The 27,536-nt window shown below is 50.4% G+C and overlaps 4 protein-coding genes across 4 annotated transcripts; 2 read left to right on the top strand and 2 right to left on the bottom strand.

Moving 5' to 3' along the window:
• The first annotated feature begins 877 nt into the window (after positions 1 to 877).
• On the top strand, positions 878 to 2,450 carry LOC147198763 (DNA damage-inducible transcript 4 protein-like). The gene is made up of 2 exons (XM_086122201.1): positions 878 to 1,095; positions 1,395 to 2,450. Exons 1-2 carry the CDS (start codon positions 966 to 968, stop codon positions 1,907 to 1,909), a joined length of 645 nt encoding a protein of 214 aa, XP_085978327.1. The 5' UTR covers positions 878 to 965; the 3' UTR covers positions 1,910 to 2,450.
• Positions 2,451 to 2,915: 465 nt separating this feature from the next.
• On the bottom strand, positions 2,916 to 6,912 carry dnajb12a (DnaJ heat shock protein family (Hsp40) member B12a). Its single transcript, XM_086121892.1, has 9 exons — positions 6,769 to 6,912; positions 6,455 to 6,632; positions 5,604 to 5,749; positions 5,352 to 5,522; positions 5,193 to 5,272; positions 4,778 to 4,887; positions 4,518 to 4,690; positions 4,306 to 4,448; positions 2,916 to 3,558 (listed from the first exon to the last, which is right to left on the bottom strand). Exons 1-8 carry the CDS (start codon positions 6,899 to 6,901, stop codon positions 4,327 to 4,329), a joined length of 1,113 nt encoding a protein of 370 aa, XP_085978018.1. The 5' UTR covers positions 6,902 to 6,912; the 3' UTR covers positions 2,916 to 3,558; positions 4,306 to 4,326.
• A 107-nt stretch (positions 6,913 to 7,019) lies between these two features.
• trmt2b (tRNA methyltransferase 2B) lies at positions 7,020 to 10,119 on the top strand. The gene is made up of 2 exons (XM_086121891.1): positions 7,020 to 8,003; positions 9,270 to 10,119. The coding sequence occupies exons 1-2, from the start codon at positions 7,188 to 7,190 to the stop codon at positions 9,870 to 9,872; spliced, it is 1,419 nt and encodes a 472-aa protein (XP_085978017.1). The 5' UTR covers positions 7,020 to 7,187; the 3' UTR covers positions 9,873 to 10,119.
• Positions 10,120 to 10,463: 344 nt separating this feature from the next.
• Positions 10,464 to 27,225, bottom strand: LOC147198760 (inactive phospholipase D5-like). Its single transcript, XM_086121890.1, has 9 exons — positions 26,738 to 27,225; positions 18,119 to 18,255; positions 16,906 to 17,092; positions 15,007 to 15,408; positions 14,625 to 14,822; positions 14,335 to 14,471; positions 14,081 to 14,246; positions 13,911 to 14,001; positions 10,464 to 13,301 (listed from the first exon to the last, which is right to left on the bottom strand). Exons 1-9 carry the CDS (start codon positions 26,900 to 26,902, stop codon positions 12,799 to 12,801), a joined length of 1,986 nt encoding a protein of 661 aa, XP_085978016.1. The 5' UTR covers positions 26,903 to 27,225; the 3' UTR covers positions 10,464 to 12,798.
• Between the last annotated feature and the right edge of the window lie 311 nt (positions 27,226 to 27,536).

The raw sequence follows: 27,536 nt of genomic DNA, 5'->3' as shown, positions 1-27,536 counted from the left end.
GCACTGCAGTTGAAAACATACAGCTTCGCGCCTCCCTATTGTAGTACAGTATTTAATGTTTCAAATGTTACGATGTGTTTTTATTTATAAATCGAATTTAAAATTAAAAATGGCAATTATATTTGCATTTACATGATCAGTGTGCGGGCACTGTGAGCGACTGGTTAGCACGTCCGCCTCACAATGCAGGGGTACAGTTTTCGATTCCTGCTGCAGTAACTTTTGTCATAGTATGCTTTTGCAACGTGCACCAATACAAGAGTTATATGCAGAAAGACATTTGTAATTACGATTGTAATACACGAAGGAACAGTTTTGTTTGGATCATCTTTGTTACAGCTGCCGCTGTTGTGAAAGCGCTATATAAATCAGCATGTATTGTATTGTATTGTATCTCCCTACGGCCAACGCATGGACATACATACATTTGGGAGTGTTTGTGATTCATCGTCACTGTTGCTTCCGATCATTTCGTTGCTAATTCGCAGCCTACGTGCAAAACGTGAGGTTCGTGTGACGCCTGCTGTTGACCTCCCACAAGCTTGTTATTGGGTAACTTCGGCAAAGGGAAAGGGGGAACAAAAGTTTTGTTTCATTTTTGAACATTTTGTGTTTTATCCATGTTGTTCAATCAGTGGGCTGTTTTGATTTGTTTTTTAAATAAATAAATAAATTGGGAAAATGGATGGATATTAAAAACTAAAGTAACAACAACGGAAAGTTTTGGTACGGCGAGGGTTCCGGAGGCGTGTCCTTCGCTGTCACATTACCATGCAGGTTTGGATGCCGAGCACGTGAGGTGTCTCCTAATTGGCGGATAAATCCAATGGGCGGAACTTCGCCGCTCGCCTATTTAACGCTTTGTTCCATTGTTGCTGCTCGTGTTCTACCGCAGACTCCGACTGACAGCTGACGTCACTTTTTTTGCACTTAACCCTCATTTTCCCTTGCTCTTTTGTTTGACAATGTCTTGCGCTCATTCCCTGGACGGGAGCTTCCAACCTTCCCCGGCCGAGGACGACGGCGGCTCCAAGCGGTTGTCCTGGGGCAGGCTCAAGGGGCTCGCGCACAGGCATCACGACGATACTGACATCGGTGAGTGCTGCAGCAAACTCTTTCGTCTCAGAACTGTTGCATGAAGTAAACATCTGTACGTGTTTAAAAATACATTTCTATTAAATGCAATGGAACATCGCAAAAGACATCACCCCCCAAAAAATATAATAATAACCCTGAAGAAAATTACATAAAAAAATTGTCTTGGGGAAAAAAAACAACTGCTTCACATAATTGCATTTTGTTGTTGCTACCTATGTGTGCACGCTGTTATCAAGTCAATGCAGTTTTGTGCAGTCTCCAAATGGTTCTGAACGACTCCCCGTCCTTGCTTTTAGGTTGCGTAGCAGACATGTCCACGTGTAATTCCGAGAGCAGCTCGTTCTGTTACCCCTCTGAGGAGACCCTGGCCGCAGAGCTGGTGGCCACCATCGAAGAATCTCTCCGCGGCGCCGTGCAGCTCCTGGGCTGCTCCCGTCTCCTCGTGCCCGACTCCCTGCTGGACCACGTGGGCCAGGAGCTGGTGCATCTGGCGGCCAGCGAGCCGTGCGGCCTGCGGGGAGCGCTGGTCGAGCTGTGCGTGGACAGGGGCGAGCCGTGGTCCCCGTGCAGCGTGGGCGAGATCGCCGTGGTGGGCGCGCTGGTGCCCACCTTCCACGTGACCCTGGTGCTCAGAGCCGGGGCGGGCGGATTGTGGCCCGAGGTCCGGAGGTTCTTCATCAGCGGCCGGTCCCAGCAGACGTGCGAGACGGCCGCGAGGCACCCACGCTCTCTAAGACTGAGGTCTGGCTTCAGGGCCGTGAAGAGGAAGTTGTACTGCTCAGGGGAGCTGCTCATTGAAGAGTGCTCCTGACCTAAGCGCTCCTTGACTAGAAAGTCTCAAATGAACATGCGAAATGACACCAAGAGCTCTGTTTTTGTCAGTGGCGCAAGAGTCCCTGGGCACAAATCCCGGAGGATCCTGATTTCTGACAAAGCGTAAGGCTCGCTGTGCTGACTTGAAGGGAATGAAAGGAGCCCCTTTGATTGGCCGTGATGAAGTCAACCGAGACCGCTCCCACAGCAACGCAGCCCTCCCTCTTGCCGATTGTGGGTCTGCACTCAACTACGGAGTTACCAACATGGCGTCTAACCCGCCCCCGCACAGAGTTACAACCTCGCGCCACGCAGGATTTAGGCCAGTCACATAAATAGAGCCCCAAACGCACAATCCCAGCAACAACGTGTAGTTGGCAAAGGTCCGTCTGTGGCAGCTTCTCGCCTGGCTGGAGGTGAATTTTTTTTTCTTTTTTAAATGAAAATGCATGTTAAAGTTGCTTGACAAGATAACTTTGGTATTTGATGGTCAAATCTTACATGTTTTTGTATTTAAGAAAAATAAATTATTTTCTATGTCTTGTGTGGTGTGGTGACTGCTCGGGATGGCTCGGCAATTGTGGACGGTTCTCTTTCTTCGCCTTCAAAAAAGTTCTATTTTTTTATTTTAAAAATGGACAGCTCATCCAGGTCATTCGTAGATTAAGTAAAAATGAAAATAAAAATTCAACTCGAATTACTGGTATAAATCAACCACATTATTGACTGAAAGTGAGTATTTTGAGAAATCCGTTAACCGCACAATTCTCAAATAACCACTATAAACATTTTTTTGTGAGATGAATATTGGAAAAGTACTTGTTACTTCATTTTTACTTAAGACACAGAAAAAAGCCCCCCAAAGCAATTAATATGGCAATTTGGAATCACCGTCACAAAAATGACTCCAATTCACTCTTTTGTTCCTTTAAAGCCACCGTACAAAGGTATCCTCACAGGGCAGCCAACGAGCCTTGCGAATCAACGCTAACCGACCAAACGTATTGAACGGCAATTTCAGACAAAATTTATTTCAAAAGAAAACCATAATACAACTCTTCACTTGTTAATTTAATAAATAAGGTTTACCTGTGCAAGATTTTGTTTTTTTAACGATCTTGATCCGACGGGCTATGAGCAAAGTCACTTAATAACATTATTAATAAATGATATTACCGTTGATAAATTCTGCACTGTTAAAAAGTCTAGTCAATATATACACTTGAAAGAACTATAAAAACAAACGCAAAACTAATGAGCGGCTCAGACGCGTGTCTATGAGAAGCCCGGTTGGGGTTCTCAAAATGGAGAAGAGAGAGGGGAGGAAAAAAAACTGATTAGGAGAGAGAAAAAAATCACAATCTTAGCAGCTTTGTTTCCTACTCCAAAGGGACGACCTGCGGACCCTCGCCGTCCCGTAGACGGGCGAGAAGGGAAGAAAAGGTCAGCCGAAGCCTCCCGGCTTGTTGTATGCCAAGTCGGTGGTCCACAGGAAGCTGCCGAGTGGTTCCCGGATCAGGTCCGCTGCCCACAGTGCGTAAGGCTTGTTTTGATTCTCTTGGGTTTGCTGCACACGTGCGCTCCGATTTGGGGGGGGGCTGAGGCTACCGATGCGGTCCTCCAAAACGATTCAAGTACCAAAAGGACCTAAAAGAGAGGATATACGCTATTACGTGGCAGTAAAAACCTGAAAAGATTTACCACTTACCACCATCGAGGTGTCCCAATGCTTCTGTCCGGGTTCGATAGATTTTTCAAATCAGATTTTTTTCGTTTTACGCGTTAATATTTTTCAACCGCAAATTTTTAAAAATGTGTTCTTTTAACAAATGTTATTTCGGGTAAAATATATTTCGCAATGCTTGATCTAATGACCGTCGATGAGCAATACACACGTCATCCTGATTTTGAAATCAGCAAAGTCCCTCGGACCGTTTTTATTGACAAATATGCTTGACCTTCAATGTCGGTCAAAAGTGTTGTTGCTCACTTCGCTGAGACAACGACACCGACTTGGCTGGCGCTGTAAGAAACCGCTTTTATTTCCTTGGCCAAAGTTCGACGGTCACACGGCGGAGTGAGTACGACACGGTTGACTCTCAAGCGGAAATGACGGCGCCAGCGCTTGCAAAACACAAACGCAAACAAAACTGGGCTACATGCTACCGATGGGCAGCAAACGGAGCCCTCAAACCTCTCTCCCTCTTTTCGAACATAAAATGCACATCAAGTCGTCTCAGCTCAACAGTGCCCACTCACTGATAAAATGATTCGAATAATTCCATCAAACAATGAACATTTCGACGTGGCGCTCATCGTTAAATCTGAGAAGAAAAAAAAAAAAAGTTGACAGTGAAATTAGCGAGAGAAAATTTGAAGTCAATCTTCACGTACCCGTAACAGTCCAAACAGCTTCTAACCGTCCAGCATGACCTGAATCTCGGATAACCGGTTGCAGCTGGGAGTCCCCATCCTCTGCGCCCTCTGGTACAACTCCGAGTCCCCGAAATAGCGGGCGCGATACATTAGGCCTTCCTCTGAAAGCGCAGAACAAGCGTGAGCCACAATTCTTGCCACGAAAGCGCCGCAAGGTCAAGTGCACCCACTCTGCTGCTTCTCCTTCCAGCAGTTGTTCCTGAGGTTGGAGATGTAGTCCTCCTCCACCGCTCTCTCCACATTCTTCAGGTTAGCTCCGCTGAAGTCGTCGTCAAAGCGCTCGCCCACGTAGAAAGGCACCTTCAGGTGGGACGTATGCCTTTTGTGAACGTAACCCGCCGACCTGGCGGGACGGACGACACGTCGTGGCCGTCACTTAAGCGGCGTTCGAAACGGACGCCGGCCGGGCCGGAGGCCGCGATGCGCTTACGGGCGGTAGCTAAGGCTGTAGGGAGGCTGCGTGACCATGAGCTGGCTGAGCGCGGACACCAGGATGAGGATGAGGATGGGCATCAGCTGAACAAACAGAGCCAGGCCTCCCTGCTCACAAAGAGACGCAACCAAACCATTCGAATGCAGGCAACGTGGCAGCGTAAAAGCATTTGTGTTGGTAAACATCGAGTGCAAAACACGAACGGTAATTGCGCGTTATCCGCACGCGTTGTGAAACGTGTCTCTGCTGTTGCGGTGATTAGGCCACGATTGTGGATTGAGGGTGCTCACAAATGAACGGCAAGATCATCAGTCAAGTTTCCTCCTCTTCCGGGAGGGCACGCTACAATCGGGCTGAATCCGATCAAGGTTGAGTACAATAATTAGATGTGGGGGGGGGGATGAAGACTTACATCTCTTTGCTGCTCTCTTCTCTCTTGCCTGTTGTGGTGCGCAAAGTGCATTCTTCCGTTTCTGTAAACATGTACGTTACCTAAAAGCGACAGGCGAACGGCATCAAGGGGAGAGCGCGGACATTTGGCAGCTGTACTGGCGAGCTACTTTTGACTGACTGGATGGGAAGCCTCCACCAAAGAACATGTTGAAGAGGTCCTCCGGTGAAATATCGGCTTCAAAGTCACGGTGCTGCCGCTGTCTGCTCGGGTGCGACCTCTCCTCGCCGTACTGGTCGTACTGCCGCCGCTTGTCGACGTTGCTCAGCACGGCGTAGGCATTGCCGATGGCTGAAAGGCGCAGGCAGATAAGGGTCATCAACGCCGCGCATAGTGGTTACATCGCACTGGCTTGGACCGCCGTCGGTGCACCTTTAAATGCATCGGTGGCTCCGGGCGCGTGGTTTTTATCAGGGTGGAACTTGAGAGCCAGCTTCCGGTACGCTTTTTTGAGATCTTCATCGGAGGCGGTCTTTTCTACCCCCAGGATTTGGTAGTAATCTTTACAGCCCTTAATCCTGCAGGGATGAAACAAATTTGGTGAGCAGATAGAACGGCTCCGATTGGTCAAACGCCAGGGCGAGAATATCACGGCTATTTTATCGTGATTACAGCGGGCGGCCCGCGAACAGGATATTTTAGCGTAACGTGTAGGCTGCTATGTTAGGGTTCTATGGGCGTTTGGGCAAAGTCAGTGCAGTAACTTTGTGTTTCTAATCATAATCTTACCTTAACTTTATTAGTATTATTTTTTTTGTATGTAGGCTGGAAATTGTCTAAATTCTAACAAAAAAAAACATATTTTCCTCGTTTTCTTACTAACCTCCTTATTATGCTTCTCCTAACCATAACCTTTTATTTTGGACGGGGCCCTAATCATTTTAGTTATTTTTGTTTCTCGAGCGACATGAACATTGCTCATTTGCACAGCTGTTCCATTCCTCAATAAATGAGCGAAAAGAAAGGGCTCGTTTACAACTCGCTACTGGCTGCAAGGAATTCTAAACCAGGACCAAAATACAACCCAAAAAGGTCCAGCGTTTGCATCGGTTTCAGGTTAACAGCTGTAGCCACGACGTCACGAGCTGGCACACTTTAACCGGCGCAACATTTGCACTTGTAGTCCTTGGGCGATTCACGACCAAACCGGCAAGTGGCGAGTTGCCGGTCAGGACAAAATAAGCACTCGGTATTGAACGAGGAAGCAAATGACGCATACTGACTTCCTGACCGCCTCCATCTGCTCGGCGGTGTAAGGTTTTGTCGAATCTGCGGGCCCCTGCGCGGACGTTTCAGCGTCCTCTCGGTGATGACGGTGCCTCATGGAAGGTCTTTCTCCGTTAGCGGGTCCGCCATTCTGGTCCGGAGGCTTCCCGTTGTGCGCTAGCGTGTCCAGTAAGTCTGTTCGGGGAGAAAACGACGGCTGTCACCCAAACCTCACCGTTCTCATGAGCCCCAATCGTGCAATGCTAACGGTTAGCCTTGCAATGTGTAAGCGGCGGTCCGCCGTGTGAAGAACCCGCTCTATTCGACTTACTTTGGGCTTGGTCCGTCGGAAACAAACGCTGGGCCTTCTCTAAAAACTTCCTGGCTTTGTCCGGTTGGTTGTTGCTGACCGCGTTCAGTGCGATTTTGATGCAACGCTCCGCTTCGTCCTTGTTTGAGTCCATTGCGACACGGCGGAGCTATTTACTTGACCCAGCTCTGGGCGCGGGGTGATGACGTCACGCAAAGGCAACCCGAACTTCAGTCGAAACGTCACAAGAGTGGGACCCCCGCCGGTTTCCGCCACTTGGCCCCCCGATTCCTCTTGAGAGACCTTGACAAGTGGAAGAAAACTGTGGCGTGCAACCGCCAGAACAGAAAGGCCGAGAGGGGGCTGTTATTCAACAGGTGCGTTCGTGGTGTGACCTAAGATCGCATTTTCAAGTCACTGCTGCATCTTTGAGAGTCAAGATGGCTTACTGTAGGGCGTTCAATCTTATGAGACGGGTTCCTGCGCGTCCTCGTCGGGAGACCTGTCTGTCTTTTTCATCTAAAGACACCATAGCTGCCGTTCGTGCAACGCAGCAACCAGTCAAGAACCGTCAGAGGAAAAGAGACGGGAGGCCCACCCGGGCCGGTGATTTGTCTTGGGAGGACAGGCTGGCCTCAGTGGTCACCCCCCTGTGGAGGCTCACCTATGATGAGCAACTTGAAGTCAAGCAAAAACATCAGGAGAAAATACTGGAGCAGCTCTGCGATGGCGGAAAGATCACGTTCCCCGTCCTGCCTATCCTGCCGTCCCCAGTCAGGGACGGTTATCGAAACAAGTCGACGTTCTCCGTCAACAGGGGAGTGGACGGGAACCCCAAGACAGTTGGGTTTTACGTGGGCAAAGGCAAGGATGGCAACATTGTGTGCGTCAATGGAGACCACCTGCCCAACATGCCGGAGAAGCACAAACAGGTGGCCAGACGCTACCAGGAATTCATCCGCCGCTCTTCCCTGGAGCCTTGCCTCCTCCTCCACGACGGGGGGCACTGGAGAGAGGTCACGGTGAGGACCGATGCAGCCGGCAACACCATGGCCATCGTGTATTTCCACCCACAAGGACTCTCCCGGGAGGAGGTGGCGGCCCACCGGGAAGACTTGGCCGAGTTCTTCGCCAATGGCCCGGGGTCGGCTTGTGAGCTGGACTCGCTTTACTTCCAGGAGAGCGCCATGACCCGTTGTGCGCGTGAGGACTCGCCCTACCAGCTCCTGTTTGGTCACGCGCACATTTATGAGCAGGTAATGAACACAAGTGCAGAAAGTATGCAGTTTCGTGAAATGCAGGACTGATGTGGATGCTTAAAAAAAAATGCTGATTCTGAAATGTGTTTATTTTTGCGTCCCTTAACACACTCAGAACAGCGAAGATGTGGATTACAGACGGAACATCCTTTTTCCGATGCTCTTGTCTTTTAGTATTTGGTTTAGCTCAGTGGTGGGCAAACTAAGGCCCGCGGGCCGAATCCGGCCCGTTGGTCTTTTTAATCCGGCCCGCCGAAGATTGGTCCACAATTAAGGTTCGATGTGAATGATTGCATTCATTTCAATTGGACTTGTAACGACAGGCATTTCACCGCCAGGTGGCGCATTGACTTGAAGTTGCAGAACACAGGGGGGGGGGCAATCTTTTCGACCACCCAGTACCTCTGTATCGCTCTACTTCTACTGGTCTGATCACAACCCATCTGCAGCGATGCACAGGCTAAAATACGTCATCAACAACACTTTTGTCATTTAAAAAAAGTATATTAATACCGTACTTTCATGCTTTTGTTCTGTTGATGTTTGATATGGACGGTCAACAAATGCAGTTTTTTTTTTTAATGTACCATAGCTCGTGCTGACCTGGGCCTTCTGTCAAATTTTAAAAGTCAATGCGGCCCCCGAGCCAAAAAGTTTGCCCACCCCTGGTTTAGCTTCACGACAGAGAGGCATTTTCAAGGAATCGTGCAAAAAAAGCAGTTCCCAATACATTTCTTTCGACTCTCTGAATATTCTTGTCCGCATATTGTTGTCCGGAGAGGTTTTGCCATAGCGGAGGTCCGCTTCATTGTCGCTCAGCTTCCCACCTATCATCAATCAATACTTGTGGACAGCCAAACGGTTGAATGTCTTACACCGCCACTGGATTCATTTCATTAATTTGATCTAATCAAACCACTTCTGCACATTCAAGTCAGTCATTTGGTGGTTGAATTTTGCCCAAGAAATCAACTTGGAGGTTGACGGATATGCAATTGACTCGTTCCAGCAGCAGCTAAAGAACACCGCAAGGTGGCAGTATATATCTTCAAACACCTTCCAGGTGTCAATAAGCCTTCTTTCAAGTGGGGTACTTTTTTTTTTCATGACATTGCGGTTTAGGTATATATGTTAAGAACCAAACAAAAGTTTGTTTTCATAAAGCTCTCTTTCAAAAAAATGACCACATCAGGAAATCAATCATGATGACACTCCCAGTGTATACTGAAATAACTAGCGGTAGCTCTTGACTGTCGTTGACAGATGCTGGGCTTTAGCTTCCGCATCTCTCCGGACGCATTCTTCCAGGTGAACCGTAGCGCCGCTCGGGTGCTCTACAGCACGGTCCGAGACTTGTGCGTCCCCGATCGCGAAGACGGATCGGGGACTCTCCTCGACGTGTGCTGCGGGACGGGCGCCATGGGCATCACGGCGTCCCCCAGAGTACGGCGACTCGTCGGAGTGGAGCTCGTAGAGCAGGCGGTGGAAGACGCCAGACACAACGCGGCCCTCAACCGGCTTGACAAGTGCCGGTTCGTGGCCGGAAAGGCGGAGGCGGTCCTCCCCGGCCTCGTGTCCCAGTTGGGGTCCGGGGACGGGCGCCTGGCGGCGGTGGTAAACCCCGCCCGCGCCGGTCTCCATCACCGAGTGATCCGGGCCTTACGCAGCCAGCCCGCCATCCGCCGTCTGGTCTACGTGTCCTGCAAGCCGGAGGGCGAGGCCATGAGGAACTTCAGGGAGCTTTGTTGTGCACCCGACCCAGCGAGGAAACTCCAGGGGGACGCCTTTTCTCCAAGTCTGGCTGTGCCCGTGGACATGTTCCCACATACGGAACACTGCGAACTGGTGATTCTCTTTGAGAGGTAGCGAATGGCATCTTCCACGCATCGGGATGGCGTCTGCCGTCCACCTCCTTGCCTGTGGGACACTTTGCCGTTGCCGCCACATATTCGGACTCTTTTGTACCTGTGGCACTCTTTTGTTTTACACCGAGTCCTGCAGTCGCTAATTTCTCGCTAAAATGCAAACTAATCGTTGTCGTGTAAGAACATGGCAAGACGGCAACTGTCGCATAAAAAGCGCTCTGGCGGATCAATAAAGTTTTTACCTTGTTCCCTGTAGTCGGTACTTCTTGAAATGGGAATTGATCCAAAACTAGCGGTTGCTATGGCAAACCGAAAAAGGACGACAAACCTGATGACGGAAATCACCCCGTCAAATAGGAATTGATCAAATGCCAACATGCTAACGGTAATACATGTCGGGGATGAATGGGCGCACTTACATGATTTCACCAAAATATGGGGGTGCGGGGGCCCCCATCCTGGACTGCACTTAATTTCCTTGAGTTGCCAGCTCCATTTCATTCATGTCATCATTTTCAATGCAAATGGACCGACTGACTTCTGCAGTGCACACAGCAGATGGAAAAAAAAAACAGGACAGCCAAACAAAGAGTGCATGGCTTTTTTTTATTTTTATTGCATTAACTGTAAAACTGTGGCAATCGATCATATACTCCTGTGTGTGCGTGCGTGCGTGCATTGACAAAGGCATTCCTCCTGTTTTCAAGGTATACACTGTTGTGACTTGAAAGGCTGCTGTGGACAGTGCACAAGTGAAGGCGGGGCATGCGAGGCAGCGGCAATCATGCTGAAAAAAACCCAAACACCCACATTTCGACACCGTAAAGGTAAGTGACATTAAGAAAAGCTCTCTACAACACATTGTCCCGTAAGGTTTGAATTCCCCATTTCGATGTTTCGCACCAGAGTTGAAGTGACTTTCAAACAGACCGGCTGTCAGAGTACAAAGCGTGTCAAGATGGTCCATCCGTTGCGCCGTTTACGGTCGATCAACTTCGACTTCATCGTCGGAAATCAACATTGCGGATGGAAAGAATTCCTCGCTTGAAATGTGATTTGCTTCCGCGCGGTCGGTCGTCTTGGAGGCGGTGACCCCCTTCGTTTGAAGAGAATGACATTCTGCGTTTGCCGTCGTGGCCGCTAGATGGCGCTCGCTCCAATTTCTCCAAAAGTCTGTTCAAATTTGTGGACTCCGGAGTTCTGGGCTGATGTGAGCTGTCGTCGACTTGGGTTACGAGTGAGCTTCAGGCACTCCGCAGCTTCACAGAGGTGAAAATAGATGTCGCAATTAAAGTGGGAACTTGGTCCCCCCCCAAAAAAAACAACAACATTTGGGGACAAATATTCTTTAGGCACAGAAACTATGCTCCCTGATATCCACCCGGAATACTCTTTTTTTTAATTTTTATTTATTTTTTTGTGCTGTCTTTCGCACAGCCTCATTTCAGGTATATTTGTTTTGTTTGTGCTGTACTCTCAAGACAGTGATTGTGCTATTAAAAAAAAAACCTGTGGAGTGTGTGCGGCATCCTCTGAGCTCTCGCTGGTTAGGTAAGCCTTCCTCAGTGTTCAGGGGGAAAGGGAGGGAGAGCTCCAAGTACCTCTCTTGCCGCAACGTACGACTGCGCCCGTGGGTGACTTAACTCTCATGCCGTGGCTGTGACGAAGAATAAAATGAATCTTGTTAGTCGAGGCAACGCTGTCGTGACTTTTTGGTGATTATAGATATAAATTGTTTTCCTGCGGCAAACATAATAAACGGGCACAAACGAGTATTTACAGGATGGACCCGCCGTACTGCAGATGTCTGCAAAATGTCACACGTGCTTTTAAAAAAAAAAAAAAAAATGAAAGCCAGTCTTCAAAATGGATCAGACAAAAAGTCATCATCTTGAAGCTCCTCCACATGTCAGCCCATTAACGGAGCGTCACGTCCCGGAGATTGAAGCGCCGAGTCAGCAGTCACTTCCTGTTACAAACGTTCATTTGTATTGATTTGTGCTGAGCGGCCTGCTGAATATTTGCTCAATGAGTCACCAGATTGCTTTTGCAAGAGAAAGACGATGTTGCGGGCTCTTTTAGGGTGCGAGTTAAAAGGGCTAAACTGGGACACCAGGCCGGGTGCTCGACAATGTCGTTTTGATGATTAAAAAAAAAAATTCCGCTCAACTTTTAAAGGGAGACTTTAACATCCATTGCAATGCGGTTGGTTGAGCATCTAACGTGTTGCGTTTTCAATGTCATTGGGACGTGGGAGCAAATACGCTCGTCACTTGAGTTGAGTTGCCCATCAAGTGCGTAGAGGTCACGCCGGGGCAACGCCATTGCTCAGCTTTGGGGGCGGGGGGAAAGCCCCATCATGACGCAACTGCCCGTTTGCGGCTGGGCCTTGACAAATTCCCATATCTGACCTTTTTACTCATTGATCAAGGTCGTTCGTATTGATCTTACAACATTCTTTTGGCCGACATTTGAAAATCTTCAACGGTTGCCATGCGTCACTTGGGCATACCGACTTGCTGATTTTGTGCGTTTTGTCTTATCTGGGCTTTGGCGCCCTACAGAAAGAACCCAAAAGGATGCATGAATGGCGAATGAGGTTTAAATAGCCCCCCCCCCCCCCTCCCCAAAAAAAAAGGCATTTGGTGAAGTTGTGGACAGTGTGCCGCAAGGAGGCGTGGGATAGGTGTCCTGGATGCGGTTTGACCATTATAACCTGCCCCCTCGGGGCGACCCCGACCCACAACAAAAACGCCCCCGATTCGAACTCTTCAGCCGAGCTGACCTGAACCAACACGGAAAGTCCGTCCTGAGTTCGTCCACGTCTCTCACCTTCTCTAAAAACAAGCTCGCGCTTCACTGCAAGGTGTTAGCCAAAAGAGCCCGATTCTGATTCCAGCAGAAGCCGCGCTTTGGATCTCCGCCGTTTACAGGCATCCGTCGGAGTCCCCCCCGCTCTCGGGCGATGGATCGCCGGCTTCCTTCGGGCGGTCCGGCACAGTCCTTTTGATCCGCGGCCGTAAACGTTGAAGGCGAGTGACTCTCCGGTTTCCAACTGCCATCGGCGTGTCCGTCTCCCTCCGGACCGCGTCGCGGCGCTTGTCTTTGCCGCGCGCCGCGCCGTCTCGGGACTCGTTTCTCACAGGTGCCGAACTGCTATCGCGCCGAGCCGTCCCGACGGGCGGCGGCCCGCCGTTCAGCGGGCCGTCTTTGGCCGGTCCCTCTCGGTCCATCTGCCGCTTGCTGCAGACGGGGATCTTGTTGGCCTGGAGGGAGCGGGCGTAGGCGGAAAACCAGTCCCTCTCAAAGGCGGCCCGCAGCTGATCCACCACGGCGGAGTTCTTCTCCTCCTCGACGCCCTCGGGCCGAGCGATGACCAGGCCGACGCCCGCGTTGTGGGTGAACTCGTTGCCCACCCAGTCCAGATTGCCTGTCGGCGGATAAACAAGCCTTTCAGTGGCCGTTTACCGCACGCGCCTTTATCGGGACTCGCCCATTGCGGTCCTGCTATATTCAAGTGCAGAGCCGGTTCTAATCTGTGAGTTGGAGAGGGCTGCTGGGCCCCCCCCCCCCAAAAAAAAACAAACTATTTTCATGAACACCTTTGTAACAAGAAGCGGATGAAATGACTGACTTAGCTTTCTTGACTGGCTGTAGCGTGTTTCCGCAAGCGGCCGAATGTGAAAGTGGGCCTTTCATCTTTCATCATATTTTGTCTGTATGGCGGCCCGAAACAAAAACGTTTGGACCCCCCCTGCCATTTACAGTCGAGGCAACGGTACGTCCAGCTTTACTTTCCCTGCTATGGGCTCGGGCATTGTGACTACGGGCGAGCTTTTCTACTTTTGGAAGTTGAGCCCAGAGTGTGAAAACCAAATGTCACCGAGACGATTCCATACCACTTCTATTTGAGCGATTCAAGACGCTAGCTTTGTTCTCCGGACTGGACGAGATGCGGTCCTTTTTCAACTCGCCCAAAAAAAAAAAAAATACACAAAACACAAAAAGTAAAAACGAGTGACATTGCGAATGCGCGTACCTAAATAAATGGCTCTGTCCGTCACCATGAACCTGTTGTGGTTGATCCCCCGGAGACTGCCGTCCCTCTGCACTCTGGGGTTGAAGAACTTCTGCACGTACACGCGGGCGCGTTAGAAGGCGACGTTTTGGTCACGGCTGCCGTTTGAATCCGTCGCAGTGGAAACTCACGGCTTCGAGCGAGCAGTCGGCTTGCTCCACGCACAGACTCCTCAGAGACCACACGAAGTTGAACGTCAGCGGATGGGTGTTTTCCCAGCAGCTTATCAGCAGACGCACGCTCACCCTCCTCAGGATCAGAGCCTCCCGGAGCAAGCCGTCGATACGAGACCAGTACCTTGGGAGCGTCGACACGCGTGTCAGCACGCGCGTCAGCACGCGCGACAGATCAGGGGGCCGCGAGCCGCCGGCGTGACTGAGCTGACCTGTAAGCGCCGCTGTTGAGCAGGGGCAAGTAGTCTGTGACGGAGATGTACACAAAATGGCGGGCGTCCTTGATGACCCAGGAAATGGCTTCCAGGTCACTGCTTCGGTCTTTGGGGATGAAAACATCCGGGGAGGTCTGCGGACAAGAACCAACACGTCAACTCCCGGAAATGAAGTTGGGCGTCCGCAAGTCGGCGGCTAAATCGATCGGCGGCGAGGAGGACGACGTCGTCGGCTCCCGACCGCGCTCGGCCGTCGTACTCGCTCCTCCTCCCATTTCCTCACTTACGGAGACATACGCTCGGGCCTTGGTGCCGTTGAGGGCGAGCTCCAGAGGCGAGTCCTTGTTGAAGATGGCGAAGAGGCGTTTGGACCAGAAGGAGGGGATGAAGTCCTTGTACTGGAGCCCCCAGTAGACGTTGAACACCCTGTGGAGGTCCAGAGCCAGACAGCTGCAGTTGTACACCAACACACCCAGCTCCTTCCTCTGGGGAGCACAATCACACACCACGCGTGCTTGTGTCCATGGGGATCGTATTCACGCGCTAAAGCAGCTGACAAATCACGTGCAAGAAATCAGCTTTTCTCAGGCGGAAACGTTCATTCAGTTTTTTCACCCAAGATCAAAAAAATTGGAGCGCGCCAGAGAGTGCGCCGTGCGAATGACGTACCGTGGCCAAGGATCTCCAGTCCATGCCGCCGCTGCCCACGTAGACGTGTCTCCTGTCCACCACCCAGAAGGACGAGTGGAGGCGACCTTTGGTCAGCGCCGTCGTGTTCACGTAGTGCACCTCGGCGCCTGCGAAGGCACGGAGGAAGTCGGAGAAGGTGGACAGCCAACGCCCCCGAGCCCCTACGAGAGAGCAAAGGCGGCCCCCGTCCCCATCACGACTGTAAGCGAGTTTGTCAACTGCCGCGAGTAGGGCGGGGACGATGCAACCCGTGTGAGAACTTAAACGCTGACCGTGTGCGGCCAGCGTCTTGAGCTCCGCCGAGTCCACGATCCCGCTTGAGACCTTGAGCTGGATTTTCTGGGACTTGAGCGCCTGCAGCCTGGACAGCAGAAGTCCGCCCTGTGTGGCAGACACGCACGATAAAATACTGGCCCCCGGATGCTGGTTCGAGATTTGATCAGGGTACACGCTAACCGAGTGTTAACATCTGAACTTCTTTTTTCAAATGCGACATATGATGAGGAAGGAAAAAAAAAAAAAGCAACAGCTCCATTGTAGTACCAAGACCGACCTGTGGGAGGCAGCGAGGTGCCACGGGGAAGCCAGACTGCCAGAAAAAGAAGAGGACTTGTCGAAGACGAATGAGGAGAACTTTGGCAAATTGTTACCTCATCGAGTAACTGCATTATGGTTTGCAAACTTTGATTGCGGTTAAGGTCAGCAACACGCCGTTGCTCTTGTATCGCTTTTTGATCGGCGAGCCTCGGTTTCAATCCGAGTTCGCGGCAAGGCCCGACCGACCTCACATGAGAATTTCCCATGAACAATTGTTTGCAAGTGTTTCCCGATCTGACTGGAGGGGGGGGGGGGGGGGGGGCAAAATCCCTTTGAACGCATCCCACGCCGCAGAATAATTTCGAGACATCCGATCATCAGGACTTTGCTGACTTTGATGTCAATGGAGAGAAAATGCTCCAGATTGCTGAGATTGCCATAAGTACCTCGCTGAATCTGCACACATTTCAGGAATTTTGCAACCCTAACAGTGACTTAATGCAGCTCATTAATCAGCAAAACGGTTGCCGACGTGGACCTACACAGAGAGAACACACACACACACACACACACACACACACACACACACTTCCACGCAGCTGTGGCGCTAGAGGCTAATAGGCCATTTGCTTTTCTTGTCCTGAAGCCTCTGAGGAGGAGCCATTACCTTCTAATGAACAGCCTTTTTGGACGGGTGCGTGCGTCAGAAGCTTTCGAGCCAAGTGGAGATCGCTTCGTCGGATCGCAAACCCGAAATGAGCTGTGGGTACTTCCATCTCGCGAGAGAACGACCTCGGAGATTGTCCAAATTGGAAGCATTCGGAAATTGAGCGTGAGCTGAGCTCGCCGACCTGGAGACGAAATGTCAACCCGATGATGGCTCCGAGACCAGCCGGAGACCAAGGAAGTCACCGCTACTTTTTGCTGATTCGTGGTGAGCGCATTGGTCTCTGCGAGATGAGATGGCGAGAGCGCAAGCAATATTTTCGTCGCAGAGGAAGTTGCGGCAACGTCTCCGACCTTTTAATCCCAAAGACGTATTTGTACGTCCTTTCAGAGTCCAGAGAAGTGCTCATTGATGTACTTAAATTATTATTTTTTTTTTAACGGTTTGAGTGCGAGGATGAAGGAGAATCTGAAAACGGCCGCCACTGAAGGTGTTACGGATCCGTTGGAAATTGTGAAAAGTGTTCGCGCCAAGGCAGACACTCAGTTGGAAGTTGTGCAAATTCTTGAAAATGCAAGTAGGCAAGAATTCCGTTGGAAAGTCAAAAGGTGAAACTCAGCGCAGAGGATTTGGCCGTCGGCTTTCGAATAAGTCGAGCCCGATAGCATTTGTACCTGTCTGGCCGCGGGCTGGAAGCTGGACTCGTATTCGGAGGAGTTGAGGAGCCACATCGGCGAAACGATCTCCACCACGCGGACGGCCCGATCCAGGAGGCCGAAAAGCCCCTCCGAGAGCGGTAGGTGGGACGCGGTGCTGTTGGTGAAGGAGACGTCTTCCGGGATGTTCTCCACCACAACGGCTCTGAGGAAGCAATCGGCAAGAGGTCGTTTCCTCGCGCGTGTCCCGTCTCCGGCGGAGACCATTCACTGACAAATTAGCTCCGCTTCGCGGTAAAACATCAACGCATCTCCACATCGCTTCCGCCGGGAAAGGCGATGACGCATCATCAGCGGAGGATTTTACACCGCGTCAGCAAAAACGGACAAACAAGGTGCGACCGAGGTGCATAACAACACCGGCCCGAGCTTGATTCGAGATGATGCCACATTCGAGGTACGCCGACCGTTCGTTAAGAAAAACGACTGCCGACCGAGGCGCTGAGACGTGCAGATTGTTCCGGCGCCCCAGCGGGGGGCAACGAAATGATGATGCAGTACAGCAGAAACTAATTGAGCTCACGTCTGCAGGCAAATGCGGAGGAGTCGCGACGATCCCGAGCAACGGCGCCCTCTTGTCACCCTTTCTGGCACCCGTGACGTTTCCACCCCAGTTTGATCTACAAACGGGACGCCAGACCACTGCCACACGCGCACACAGAGCCACCTAAAGACAACACAGAGCGGCGTCCAGATCCCTGCGCTCTATGTCCCCGTCCTTGACAGGCCTCTCGACAGTCCCCAGCTGTACTGGGCGGCCGCCAAATGGAACGTCTGCACTCGGCGGCGTTCACGAGGTGTTAAAAGCAACATGGGCCACCTTTTTGCAAGGCAGCTCGGAGAGCAAGAGTAACCGGCTCACGAGCCGCTTGGCACCGCGCGATGACGCCGGATGCGTTTGACGGCGTCTCGTAGGGTCAAACTCAGCGCAATGTCCCGAGCGATGCGCGCTCAGAAGCGGATTGTGTTGTACTGCGAAGGAGGGGCAAGATTCAAGGAAAAGCGGCACATCCGCCTCACAGTGCAGAGGTCGGGGGTTCGATTCCCGGCTTCCGCTGCGATAAAGCAACTCGTTCAGTATCAGCCAATTCTGGACCAAGTCTGAAAAGACGTTTAAATACGTCTTTGGGAGTGAATGAGTTAAAACTGCCAAGACATGTCCGCCTCCCACCTGCAGTCCCGGCTGCAGTTGTCCTCCGTGATGCCGTCCTCGTCCTCGCCCCAAATGTCCACGGCCGAGAAGATGAGCGCCACAAGCACGGCGAAGCAGCACAGCAGGGCGAAGACCACGATGCACTTCTGCTGAGACTAAAAAAAGAAAAAAAAAAAAAAAGACAAAAGAGAACATTGATTTTCCGGGCTGCTTTTCTCAATTCAAAAAGAAAAAGAGAGGCCGAAGTGCCTTAACCTTGACTTCCATGAGTCAGACTCTAGATTGAAAGCACGGCTCAGCCTGGTCGCACAAAAATATCCGCGGCGCAGTTATGGATGGTCTTGAGAGGTGCATTCACCGAAGGCCCGTCGTGTTCGCAAATGCGTCGAATGTGTTTGCTTCGCAGCAAAGCCCCTTTATTTGGGGTGCAAGCAAATGAAATCACCCCCACGCACAGAAGGAGTTCAAGACACCCAACGGCACAATGCCGACGTTATGCGGCAATAACGGCAACAACAAAAGCATCCGAAACAAAAGGTCCTATGAAAAGCGCGCACGCAAAGTCGATGGGGTGTCAACGTTTTTTTTTTTTGGGACACTTTTAGTTCCGAGGCTGTCAGTTGGTCTCCCCGCACATCCCGCCTGCTTGTTCTTTTGGATTTGACCTTCCCCGCCACCCATCTGCAAGCTTCCCGCTGGCGAGCGCAGCAACCTTGCTCGCCCTTTGGCTTCCCCAAAAATAGTTCAGTGAAGAAACGATGCATTTCTGCGCATTAAAGCCTGATAAATGTGTCAGAGGTCCAATTATAGTGCAGTACTGCTGGGGGCTGGGGAGGGCGCGGGCGTGCTGACTGATTTTACTGCACAACGCAAGTCGAAACAACAATGCGCTGCTTTTAAAATGAGGCACGTTCGTCCGAGCTTGCGGCGAAAGCGCGGCCTCGCTTCCGCAACGCACGGTACGGAACCGTGGAAAAACGGTCGGCTTCTCACTTCGAAGGATGGATACAGTCCACCATTAGTTAAGGGGATGTGATCGCATAAAAATCCATTCTTATTTCAAAGTATTCATCCTGTACTCGGTCAGTATTTGCCTTCATTTGAGATCGTTCCATGAAATGAAGGCGCACCCACCCCCGTTTTTCATGGCAAATTGCCCACAGGATCCAATTTGTGGCCAATATGCAAGTGTTTCCTAAACTTTAAGGCACATATATTACAGTCGAAAAATCTCACGGCAAACCAACAAACAAAAAGGGAGGAGAAGGGGCAGTAAAACAGGCCAAAATTTCAAATGTCAGCGGTGGAGGGAGGCCAAGAGACGAGTTACATACTCGATCGTCTCTTGCTGCGTAAAGTGAAAAGAAATGTCAAACCCCAAGTGAAGCGTGACCTTAACAATTTTGCCAAACTTTAGTCTTAGTACCCCCCCCCCCCCCCCGACCCCTCACAAACACACAAAACACATACGCAGAATAACTTCAATCCCGGAGGTGCATGTTGAGTGACAGGAAATCAACATCACAGAATGCTGTCAAGCATGTAATTTGCTGACGAGACATAATGGGGGTGTGTGTGTGTGTGTGTGTGTGTGTGTGTGTGTGTGTGTGTGTGTGTGTGTGTGTGTGTGTGCGCGCGCTTGCGTGCTGGCATTGCGGTTCACTCCCAATACATCGTTTTCTCTGTGCATTTGAATCACGTTTGTCTTTGTTTTGCGTCTCAAAGAATGCCCGCGTCCTATCTCCAATCTTCTCTCCCGCATACATAAAATCACGCACGCGACCAATTTAAGCAAATAAAAGTCCAATTCAAAGCAGCATTTTCATCTTCTCTCGGCGTACCGAATTTCCGTTTTTCAGTTCCTGAAGGGTGGCTGTTCCGTTCGATTGCACCCGAATTATGATATCTGCGACGCGTCCGTGATTAGCTTGGGGCACTTCAGACTCTCATTTCCATTTCCCAATGGTTTTATTTCAACGTGGCACTCTAACAAGCAGCCGTCGGGCGACCTCAGCGGAGGTCATCTCATCGTGTCGTTCTCCGACAGTCGGAAGAGGCATCCGGAGCGTTCTGGCCTTCCTCAAGCACGCTCGCGGCTGCTTTACAAGAGGAAGCGGCCATACGGCGTGTTTACAGAGATGTTCGACGGTCCGACGAGTCCGACGGCGTGACGCTGTTTACAAAGCGGCTGACGATGAAGTTCAGTCAGCGTCTGGACCGCGGCCCATTTTCCACCTCTGCCTAATGTGATCAAACTGTCGTCTTTCCTGGCGCGACGCGGTGAGCGCATCCGCATTCAAGTCTGGAATCGCCGACGCCCGCTTGGAGCCGAGATGATGACTTTGGAATATTTTCCACTGTAAATCGCAGCTCGGTTCGGAGCTTGTCCGCTATCTTTCTAGGTCTCTCGTCTGCCCTGTCCGGGCCGTCTTTTTGACTTATCAAGAAAACGGGCCCGCTTTGATGCCGAGCGGTGCCGCTCCACCCCCACTTTCGGCCACTCTCTCTATGAGAAATCGGATCTACAATTTGGCCCGCGACGCTATTGTGTTCTCTCCAAACAAAATCAATAGATCCCCGAGAGAGTCGTGTCAACTGCAATGGGGCCCGGGCCCCACCGTAAACCCACCCGGTCACACGAGGGGGACCGCAATGTTCATTTCAGTATTGTTGCATCTGTGAAATCCAACCAACCTGCCATTTTGCAACACTGACAAAATGACGCACTTGACAAAATAAAGTGCTCGCGTCACTTTCGAGATGTTGAGGTAAACCGGTCACGCCGCCAACCTGCAAAACGAACGAACGGCACATCAGTGACTGACTGGCGACCAATCGGCTGCGCTCGACTCCCGCTCCCTCGTGAGCCTCGCGAGGACAAACGCTACGTTCAGAAAATGGAGGGACGGCCCGCCATTGTCAGGCACTTGTAGCCACATAGGAGGCCAAACTCCCCGAAGCGCTGACTCTTGCGGAAGAGCAGCCCATGTTTTTGCCAAGTCCCGCATTTTTTCCCATGACGTTGGCAACAATGCCGGGCAGGCGGTTGGATCCCGTTACTTCTCATGCATTCGGATGTTTAATTACCTCCACTCAGGCAATATACTGAAGGTGTGTGTCCGGGGGAGGGCAGGGAGGGTGTGTGCCAGGGCTCTAAATAAGCGGATTTGCATCGCAGTCCGTGAGGCTAAAATCAGCATTTTGCGCCTCATCGAAACACATTGAACAGCAAAACTGAGAATGAACCGCCGAGACGCTCCCAAAAAGTAGGAAGCGGGAGCGCAGGCAAGCTCGAAGCTTGGTGCTACACAAAGAGCGTCGGCGGCCTACTGCTGCCGCTTCTCATGGTGGTGCGCCGTCGCGCCGAGGTCATCGCCTGCGTGGCGGCGAATAAAGCGCACTTCGCACAAGTATCGCTCCCAAAACTTGCAAAGACAGAGAAGCCAGGCTAATGGCTAATGGCTAAGCTAACCAAACATTGACACAGCTAGCGCGTTTCACACCGGAATAAAGTGCTCGGGTGATCTCGTGCGCTTTTCCCAGACGACTGGCCGGAGCCATTACCGCTTTGTTGAATTCGACTCCACATGCAGGGTTGATGAAAACAAACCTGTTCCTCAAGGTGACAGCGAATGTTTTCATGGATGTGCCAAAGAAGGGCGCAAGGTGCAAGTTACCAACTACCGCACCTAACATGCGATTGCATGGACCAAACCACTCATTGGAAAATGACAGGAAAACTGGAGCTGAGATTCAAAGCCAGAAACTGCGAGGCAAACAGATGTGGCGAAACCACGAGGCTACCGTGACACCCTGATGTGAAACATAAATATGCAAATTCATCTTTTTATGAGGTTGACTGTAAAATTGGAGCTCGTTTGCTCCTTGCCTGAAGTGATTTGTGACCCCAAGGTATGAGTGTTTATGTGTGTGTGTGTGTGTGTGTGTGTGTGTGTGTGTGTGTGTGTTTTGCAGCCGCATCCAGAAATATGTCAAGACAAGCAATTTTCTCCACTCTTCTAGTGGCGTCTATATATTTGATTTGTGACCCCCCCGCCCTCGCATCCCCCATAACTATTTCATGCCAGCAGTGCAGCGGTCGGGGTTCCGCTGAGTTTCTTCCACGCCGGCGCTACACTAGAAGCAGCTCACAACAGCAGCGATCGCTTGATGTTGTAATTACGACCCTGGAAACGAAACGCCTCATCAGACTATAAATGTGTGAGCATTAAAAACCAGACGACGCAATGAGCAAATGCACCAGGCGTCTTTTTGAGGGAGGCGTTTATTTGTCTGAAAGGTCCCACGCCTCACTGGCAACGTAAGATGGTCGCAGGTGGCTGCGCTTCTCTCGGCGTTAGTCCATTCGTGAATACGTCGGTGGTTGGGAGTGGACGTCCCCCACCCCCAAGTGGATGCCTGGGATGCCGCCTTTATCCCCCCCAACACACACACACACACACTTTACATGCTACTAATGGGCCTTTTCCCAATTGCAAACCTGCCTCCAGTAGACTTTGATCTTTAATATAGCTTGTGATGTATTTTTCAGATGGTCCAGGAGCCAGTCGTCTGGTTGCCATGGACACTGTTTCAGGTGTTTCAGGCGCCGCTCACTTCGCTCTGCCAACTCCTGCATCTGTGTGTAAAATGTGTGGATGTCTACCACTGAGTGGCATCAAGGGTGTGTGTGTGTGTGTGCGCGCGTGTGTGAGCGGAATTACAAAAGGATCTTTCCCTCCTCTCTCTTCACCATCGCTATGACGACCCTTCTAGCAGACGGATGCCACGAACGGAGTGGCGGCCAGTTCGGCCCACAAGAGTTGTTGGCGTCGAGGCTCGACGCCGTGGGGTCGAGCTAGCGTGAGTTGCCCGCAAATGTTGCATCGCTGATTTCAAATGGAAAGTCATCACATGATTTTTGACTTGTCTCAACTGCAGCAAAAAGTCATTTTTGTCAAGCATAGGAGGTGCCATGTTTTTCTGCAATCTTGTGATCAAATGAAGTGCCTTACAGCACAAGTATAACATTTACAACGCGCGCACACACACACACACACATAAAAAGCTCACGCACAAACCAAATGAAAACCCCCAAGCTCACACAAAAACCTCTCACACTTAAAAATTCACACTTACTTTCACCCCAACGCCCTCCCCAAAAAACGGTTATGCGAACGTGGCCACAAAAAAATCTCTCGCGTCCGCCAAATACTCAGCCCATCAAAAAAGCTCTCACGTTCACACATTCTATACAAAAAGCAAAAGACTTGACCATGTTCCCATTGTTTGTTGTCACTTAAACAACACTAGTACTCGGTCGGAATTCAAATCAGGAAGTCAACGCTTCCGGCCCCCGCCGATTGAACATATCTCAGTAGTTTGTGGCGTTCCACAAGTTTCCATTCTCAGCCCCCTTTGCTTTAAAATTGACCAATTCATTTTTGACTCCATCCGATTCAAGGTCTCTCCATCATGTTCTTTCTGACAGCATGATAAATGGACATGAGTTCCAGCCGCACATTGAGATTCCGAAGCGACGGCCAGGGAATAACATTTCCCCACCTTGAAATAGAGGACGATAACGATCCCCAATGCACGACGGCAAATTAATTATTGGCTCACCCGTTGACAAATAGTCGCTTGTTTGTCGGCAACGCAACTTTTCCACGATAGTTCTCCTTTGTTCCTGGGAGAAAAGGTCCCGTTACCCATTGCTTCCCCGTGACCACACATTTCCCTCCATGTCACCAAATTCAGCCGTACACAATAGGCGGGAATCGACGTCGTGCTTGCATTGATATAATATAACTCACTTAGCAACGAGCATTACTGCCACCTACAGGACCGGAGGCAACTTTTCTAACCTCCCGTACTCTCGTGTACGCCGGCCGCAGGAACGGCAGAAACACGCATGTTCCACTCACGTCGTTTGTAGCTCTCAGAGCTCACCTTCATGATGCGTCCCTTGCTCGCGGCTGATGAGAGGAAGTCTATCGCTACGGCTATCTATCTATCTGTGTCCACATCTGCCTACTTTCTTCATTTCTCCTTCCCTTGCGCTTCTTCTCGCGTCTCCGTCTGCGCATCGTGTCGGTGCACCTCTTTCTAACTCTCCCGCTTCCTCCTCCCATTCTTCCTCCCTCCATCCCTTCCTCCCCCCTCACCCTTCTCTCTCTCTCTCTCTCTCTCTTTGTCTCTCCACCTCCTAATAGAAAGCTCACATTTCTCTCCCTTCTCCCTCATGGACGCTGGAAGTAGGAGGGAAAGGGAGAAAAAATAGAAGGTCCGGCTCATGCCTCCCTCTTGTCTCCTCTCATTGTATCCTTAGGAGTGTGCGTGTTGGGGCGTGCGTGTGCATGTGAGTGTGTGTGTGTGTGTGTGAGATGCTGAGTTGCCCTGCCGTGGCGCACACACGCTGGTAGGATGCACTCACATTTGCTCCCAAGTGCTGCCAAAGGGTTGCAGGTGCAACATTTCCAAATGTTTCGCATTATGGAGCCTGTTGTTGGCACCGATTTCGTAGCGTCAGCAAAGACGCGTGCCCGCCGCGAGCACGCGCACACACGCTCGAAGATATCCCGTTTCTTTCCGTTCTTCTTGAAAGACGGCGAGCGCTGCCGTGTGGTATTTCAGACTCTTTTTTTTTTTTTTTAAGGCGTCCACATTGACTTTCAACTGGCGGGCGGATGCAGAGTGAAGTGGAAGCCGGTCCTTTTGGCAGCCGTGCGCCTTCAGGAGGCACCGTTGCTGAAAAAAGACGCCGGCAATGGGATCGAGCAAAGCCGCTCAGCGAAACGCTATATTAGGATGGGATGAAAATAAAAAAAGAATCAATTTTGGTCGTGAAAAAAAATTGGATAACTTTTCACGTGATAATTTTTTGAATGGAAATTTTTTTTATCTCAAAACATTTTGTCATGATTTCTTTATGTATGAATTAATTATCTGAAGATCAGATTTGACTTTATTCTCTCACGGTCGCTTTTCTAGTGACGCTTTCTGTATTCCGAAAGAATTTTGAACCGCGACGTCAGACATGAGCACGGTGAGCTTTTCAAAGTGTAAATCTTGAGCCGTTGTGCTTTTTCCTTTGGCTTTTTTGTGGTTTTCTCTGGCTGCCCAAAGGAGCCTCTTACTCAAGGGGCCCTTGAGGTGCCGCGAGAGACGTCGAGATGGCCAAACAGACATTGTTATGTCAACTATGCCGTTATAAAAACGTTATACAATAATGTAATAGTGATGTACGGAGTAACGGATTCATAACTCAACTCAAGCCGGCTGTATTTCCACTGCGCTTTCAAACAACCGCCGCTGAAACAAAGTCCTGCGCGCGGAGCAGAAAGAAGTCATACAAGGACAGAGAAACGGAATGCAAAGTAGCGGACAAAAACAGCATGGAATGGCACTCATATTTGTGACATTTGGCCGTGGCTCCCTCTCGTGGACTTGTGCTCATGAAGCTGCCTTTTTTTTTTTCCACCGGTTTCCATTTGCAACTTTAATGGTTACAATGAAAATCCACACTTTGCAATTCTGCCGTTCCCATTTCTTTTCAATGATCCCCACAAATTGGTGACATTTCTAGAAAAAAAGTCACATCTTTCTGTCATGTGAATTAATTGTAACGGGGTGCAAAAAAAATCCATGCATGTTTTAGCGTGGGCCCTGAGCAAGCATTTTTCATGATATTACCCATCCGTGCTCGGAGATGCATCAGTGCCACCAGGGTTTCTTTATGTGTGGAAGATCACATGATGGAGCTCCTGAGAAGGCAAATTCATCACAGCAACTTTGTGGATGAACCCCAGCTTCCCCCCCACCATCAAATATTCAACGCGCAGCCTCCGTTTCAGGCCTTTTCTTCCGCCTGCCGGGCATTCTGAGCCGTCCTGCTGTTATTTACCGGCAATCGCCAAACCTCAATGGATCTTAACCCTCCAAGCGGACCTGTTTGGAACTGAAGCAAGTTCGAATCTTGCTTCCTGTCTTTCTGCGTGTGGAGTTTGGATGCTATTTGTCATCAAACAAAGACAATTTACAGGTTGTGTATTCAAAACAACCACGTAGCTTTGTCTTTGAAAAGTCCACCGTCAGCAAGCTAACAAATAGCAACACTGCCGAGAGAAAACTCTCAGGTCATTCGACGGATAATATCACTCATACGCACAGACGCATATTCTGCGCCCACCGCAAGGAACCGTGAATGTTACCGTGAATATTTCTCCATGCATCCCCGTATGTCTGTGTCTTGCTGCCCCCTGGTGGCCTTTGCGCTCGACTGTAAATGCAGCCATGACTGAAGTTTTCTGTGACCACTCCCATGGCGGCGCAGCCCTCCCCGTGCTCATCTGGAGCTACGCGTAGATCGACGTTTTGCGCAATTATCCTCAAACGTGTGTAATGTATTTACAGAAACAATTTCTGAAGTCCCTTTACAACGGCTTCAAAACAAAACGTGGAAAAAATGCCCACCAAAAAATCAATTTTCTTCATTGATAAATCTTTGTAACAACATCACACATTAACTCCGACGAGCGGCAAACGTCAATTATAGATCTTGTCCAAATGCACTATGAAACTGTCGACATTATTGATGGCGATGCCATCCCATGGGCTCCATTGCCCCGCACTTACATGTTCCAGTTTGTCCCTCCTGCGGAGCCAAACGCTGGCCGAGTAGTCCTGCTGCTGCACGGCCGAAATGACGCTGCTGGCCAGCATCCCGGCGGTTGGAGTCCCGGACCCGAAACTCTTCAGGTCCTGGCTGACCGCCGGCCCTCTGGGACCCCGCAGGTCCATGCTTGGAGCTGCCAGTCTACCTCCCTGAGCTCACAGGAGGATCCCGACATCAAGGTTGCCTTCAGCGTGGCACCTCCTTTGGCTTCCTTCGAGAAGTGGTGCACAAAAAAAACAAAAAAAAAACAGTGGTCCTTCTTGGCAGAGGGCAATCCCAGGTCGGATCTGGACTGGAGACTGAGCTGGACTTTGTTTAGCTGAGCGCAACACCAGGCACGGTGATGAAATTTCAGTGAGGAATTCGTCGTGTGATGAGGGGTGGGTGAGGTTCAGCGAGAGAGAGAGAGAGAGAGAGAGAGAGACTCTACCTTTATGTGCAGTAAACATAATCGGCCATTGATGAAAAATGGGCAGCAGAGAAGCAATTTTAATGGCTGACATCCGTCGGCAATGCAATAAAATCATCAAGAAGGATATCCCCACCATTTGTACATACAAAACATTCAATTTTCACTTGTTGGAATACGACAACTGTATAAAGTTTGTTGTACAAAGTGTTGCCTCCAAGAGTGAAAATGCTTTTGTTGCCTTCATAGGCACTGCACTTTATCTCCACCGAGCCCTTGTTCAAGCCCCTCGCGCCGCCTCCGATCAACCCTGTTTAAGAAAGCTGTTGACATTTCAGTAAGCTCCATTA

Source organism: Hippocampus guttulatus, chromosome 10 (genome assembly GCF_054856545.1).
Source record: "Hippocampus guttulatus isolate MCC_2025c chromosome 10, RoL_Hgut_1.0, whole genome shotgun sequence".
Lineage (NCBI taxonomy): Eukaryota > Metazoa > Chordata > Actinopteri > Syngnathiformes > Syngnathidae > Hippocampus > Hippocampus guttulatus.
Note: the sequence above shows the minus strand (reverse complement) of the source record. Positions and strands in the feature narration are given on the sequence as shown.

Excerpts from the sequence above, each read along its gene's own strand:
- LOC147198763 (XM_086122201.1), top strand. The coding sequence starts at position 966 with ATGTCTTGCGCTCATTCCCTGGACGGGAGCTTCCAACCTTCCCCGGCC. Across the intron at positions 1,096-1,394 it reads TCACGACGATACTGACATCG|GTTGCGTAGCAGACATGTCC; the intron begins GTGAGTGCTGCA and ends CCTTGCTTTTAG.
- dnajb12a (XM_086121892.1), bottom strand. The coding sequence starts at position 6,901 with ATGGACTCAAACAAGGACGAAGCGGAGCGTTGCATCAAAATCGCACTG. Across the intron at positions 6,633-6,768 it reads TCCGACGGACCAAGCCCAAA|ACTTACTGGACACGCTAGCG; the intron begins GTAAGTCGAATA and ends CTCCCCGAACAG. Across the intron at positions 5,523-5,603 it reads AGCCACCGATGCATTTAAAG|CCATCGGCAATGCCTACGCC; the intron begins GTGCACCGACGG and ends TGCGCCTTTCAG.
- LOC147198760 (XM_086121890.1), bottom strand. The coding sequence starts at position 26,902 with ATGGACCTGCGGGGTCCCAGAGGGCCGGCGGTCAGCCAGGACCTGAAG. Across the intron at positions 17,093-18,118 it reads AACTGCAGCCGGGACTGCAG|AGCCGTTGTGGTGGAGAACA; the intron begins GTGGGAGGCGGA and ends TTGCTTCCTCAG. Across the intron at positions 14,247-14,334 it reads CTCAACAGCGGCGCTTACAG|GTACTGGTCTCGTATCGACG; the intron begins GTCAGCTCAGTC and ends GACGCTCCCAAG.
- trmt2b (XM_086121891.1), top strand. The coding sequence starts at position 7,188 with ATGGCTTACTGTAGGGCGTTCAATCTTATGAGACGGGTTCCTGCGCGT. Across the intron at positions 8,004-9,269 it reads ACGCGCACATTTATGAGCAG|ATGCTGGGCTTTAGCTTCCG; the intron begins GTAATGAACACA and ends TGTCGTTGACAG.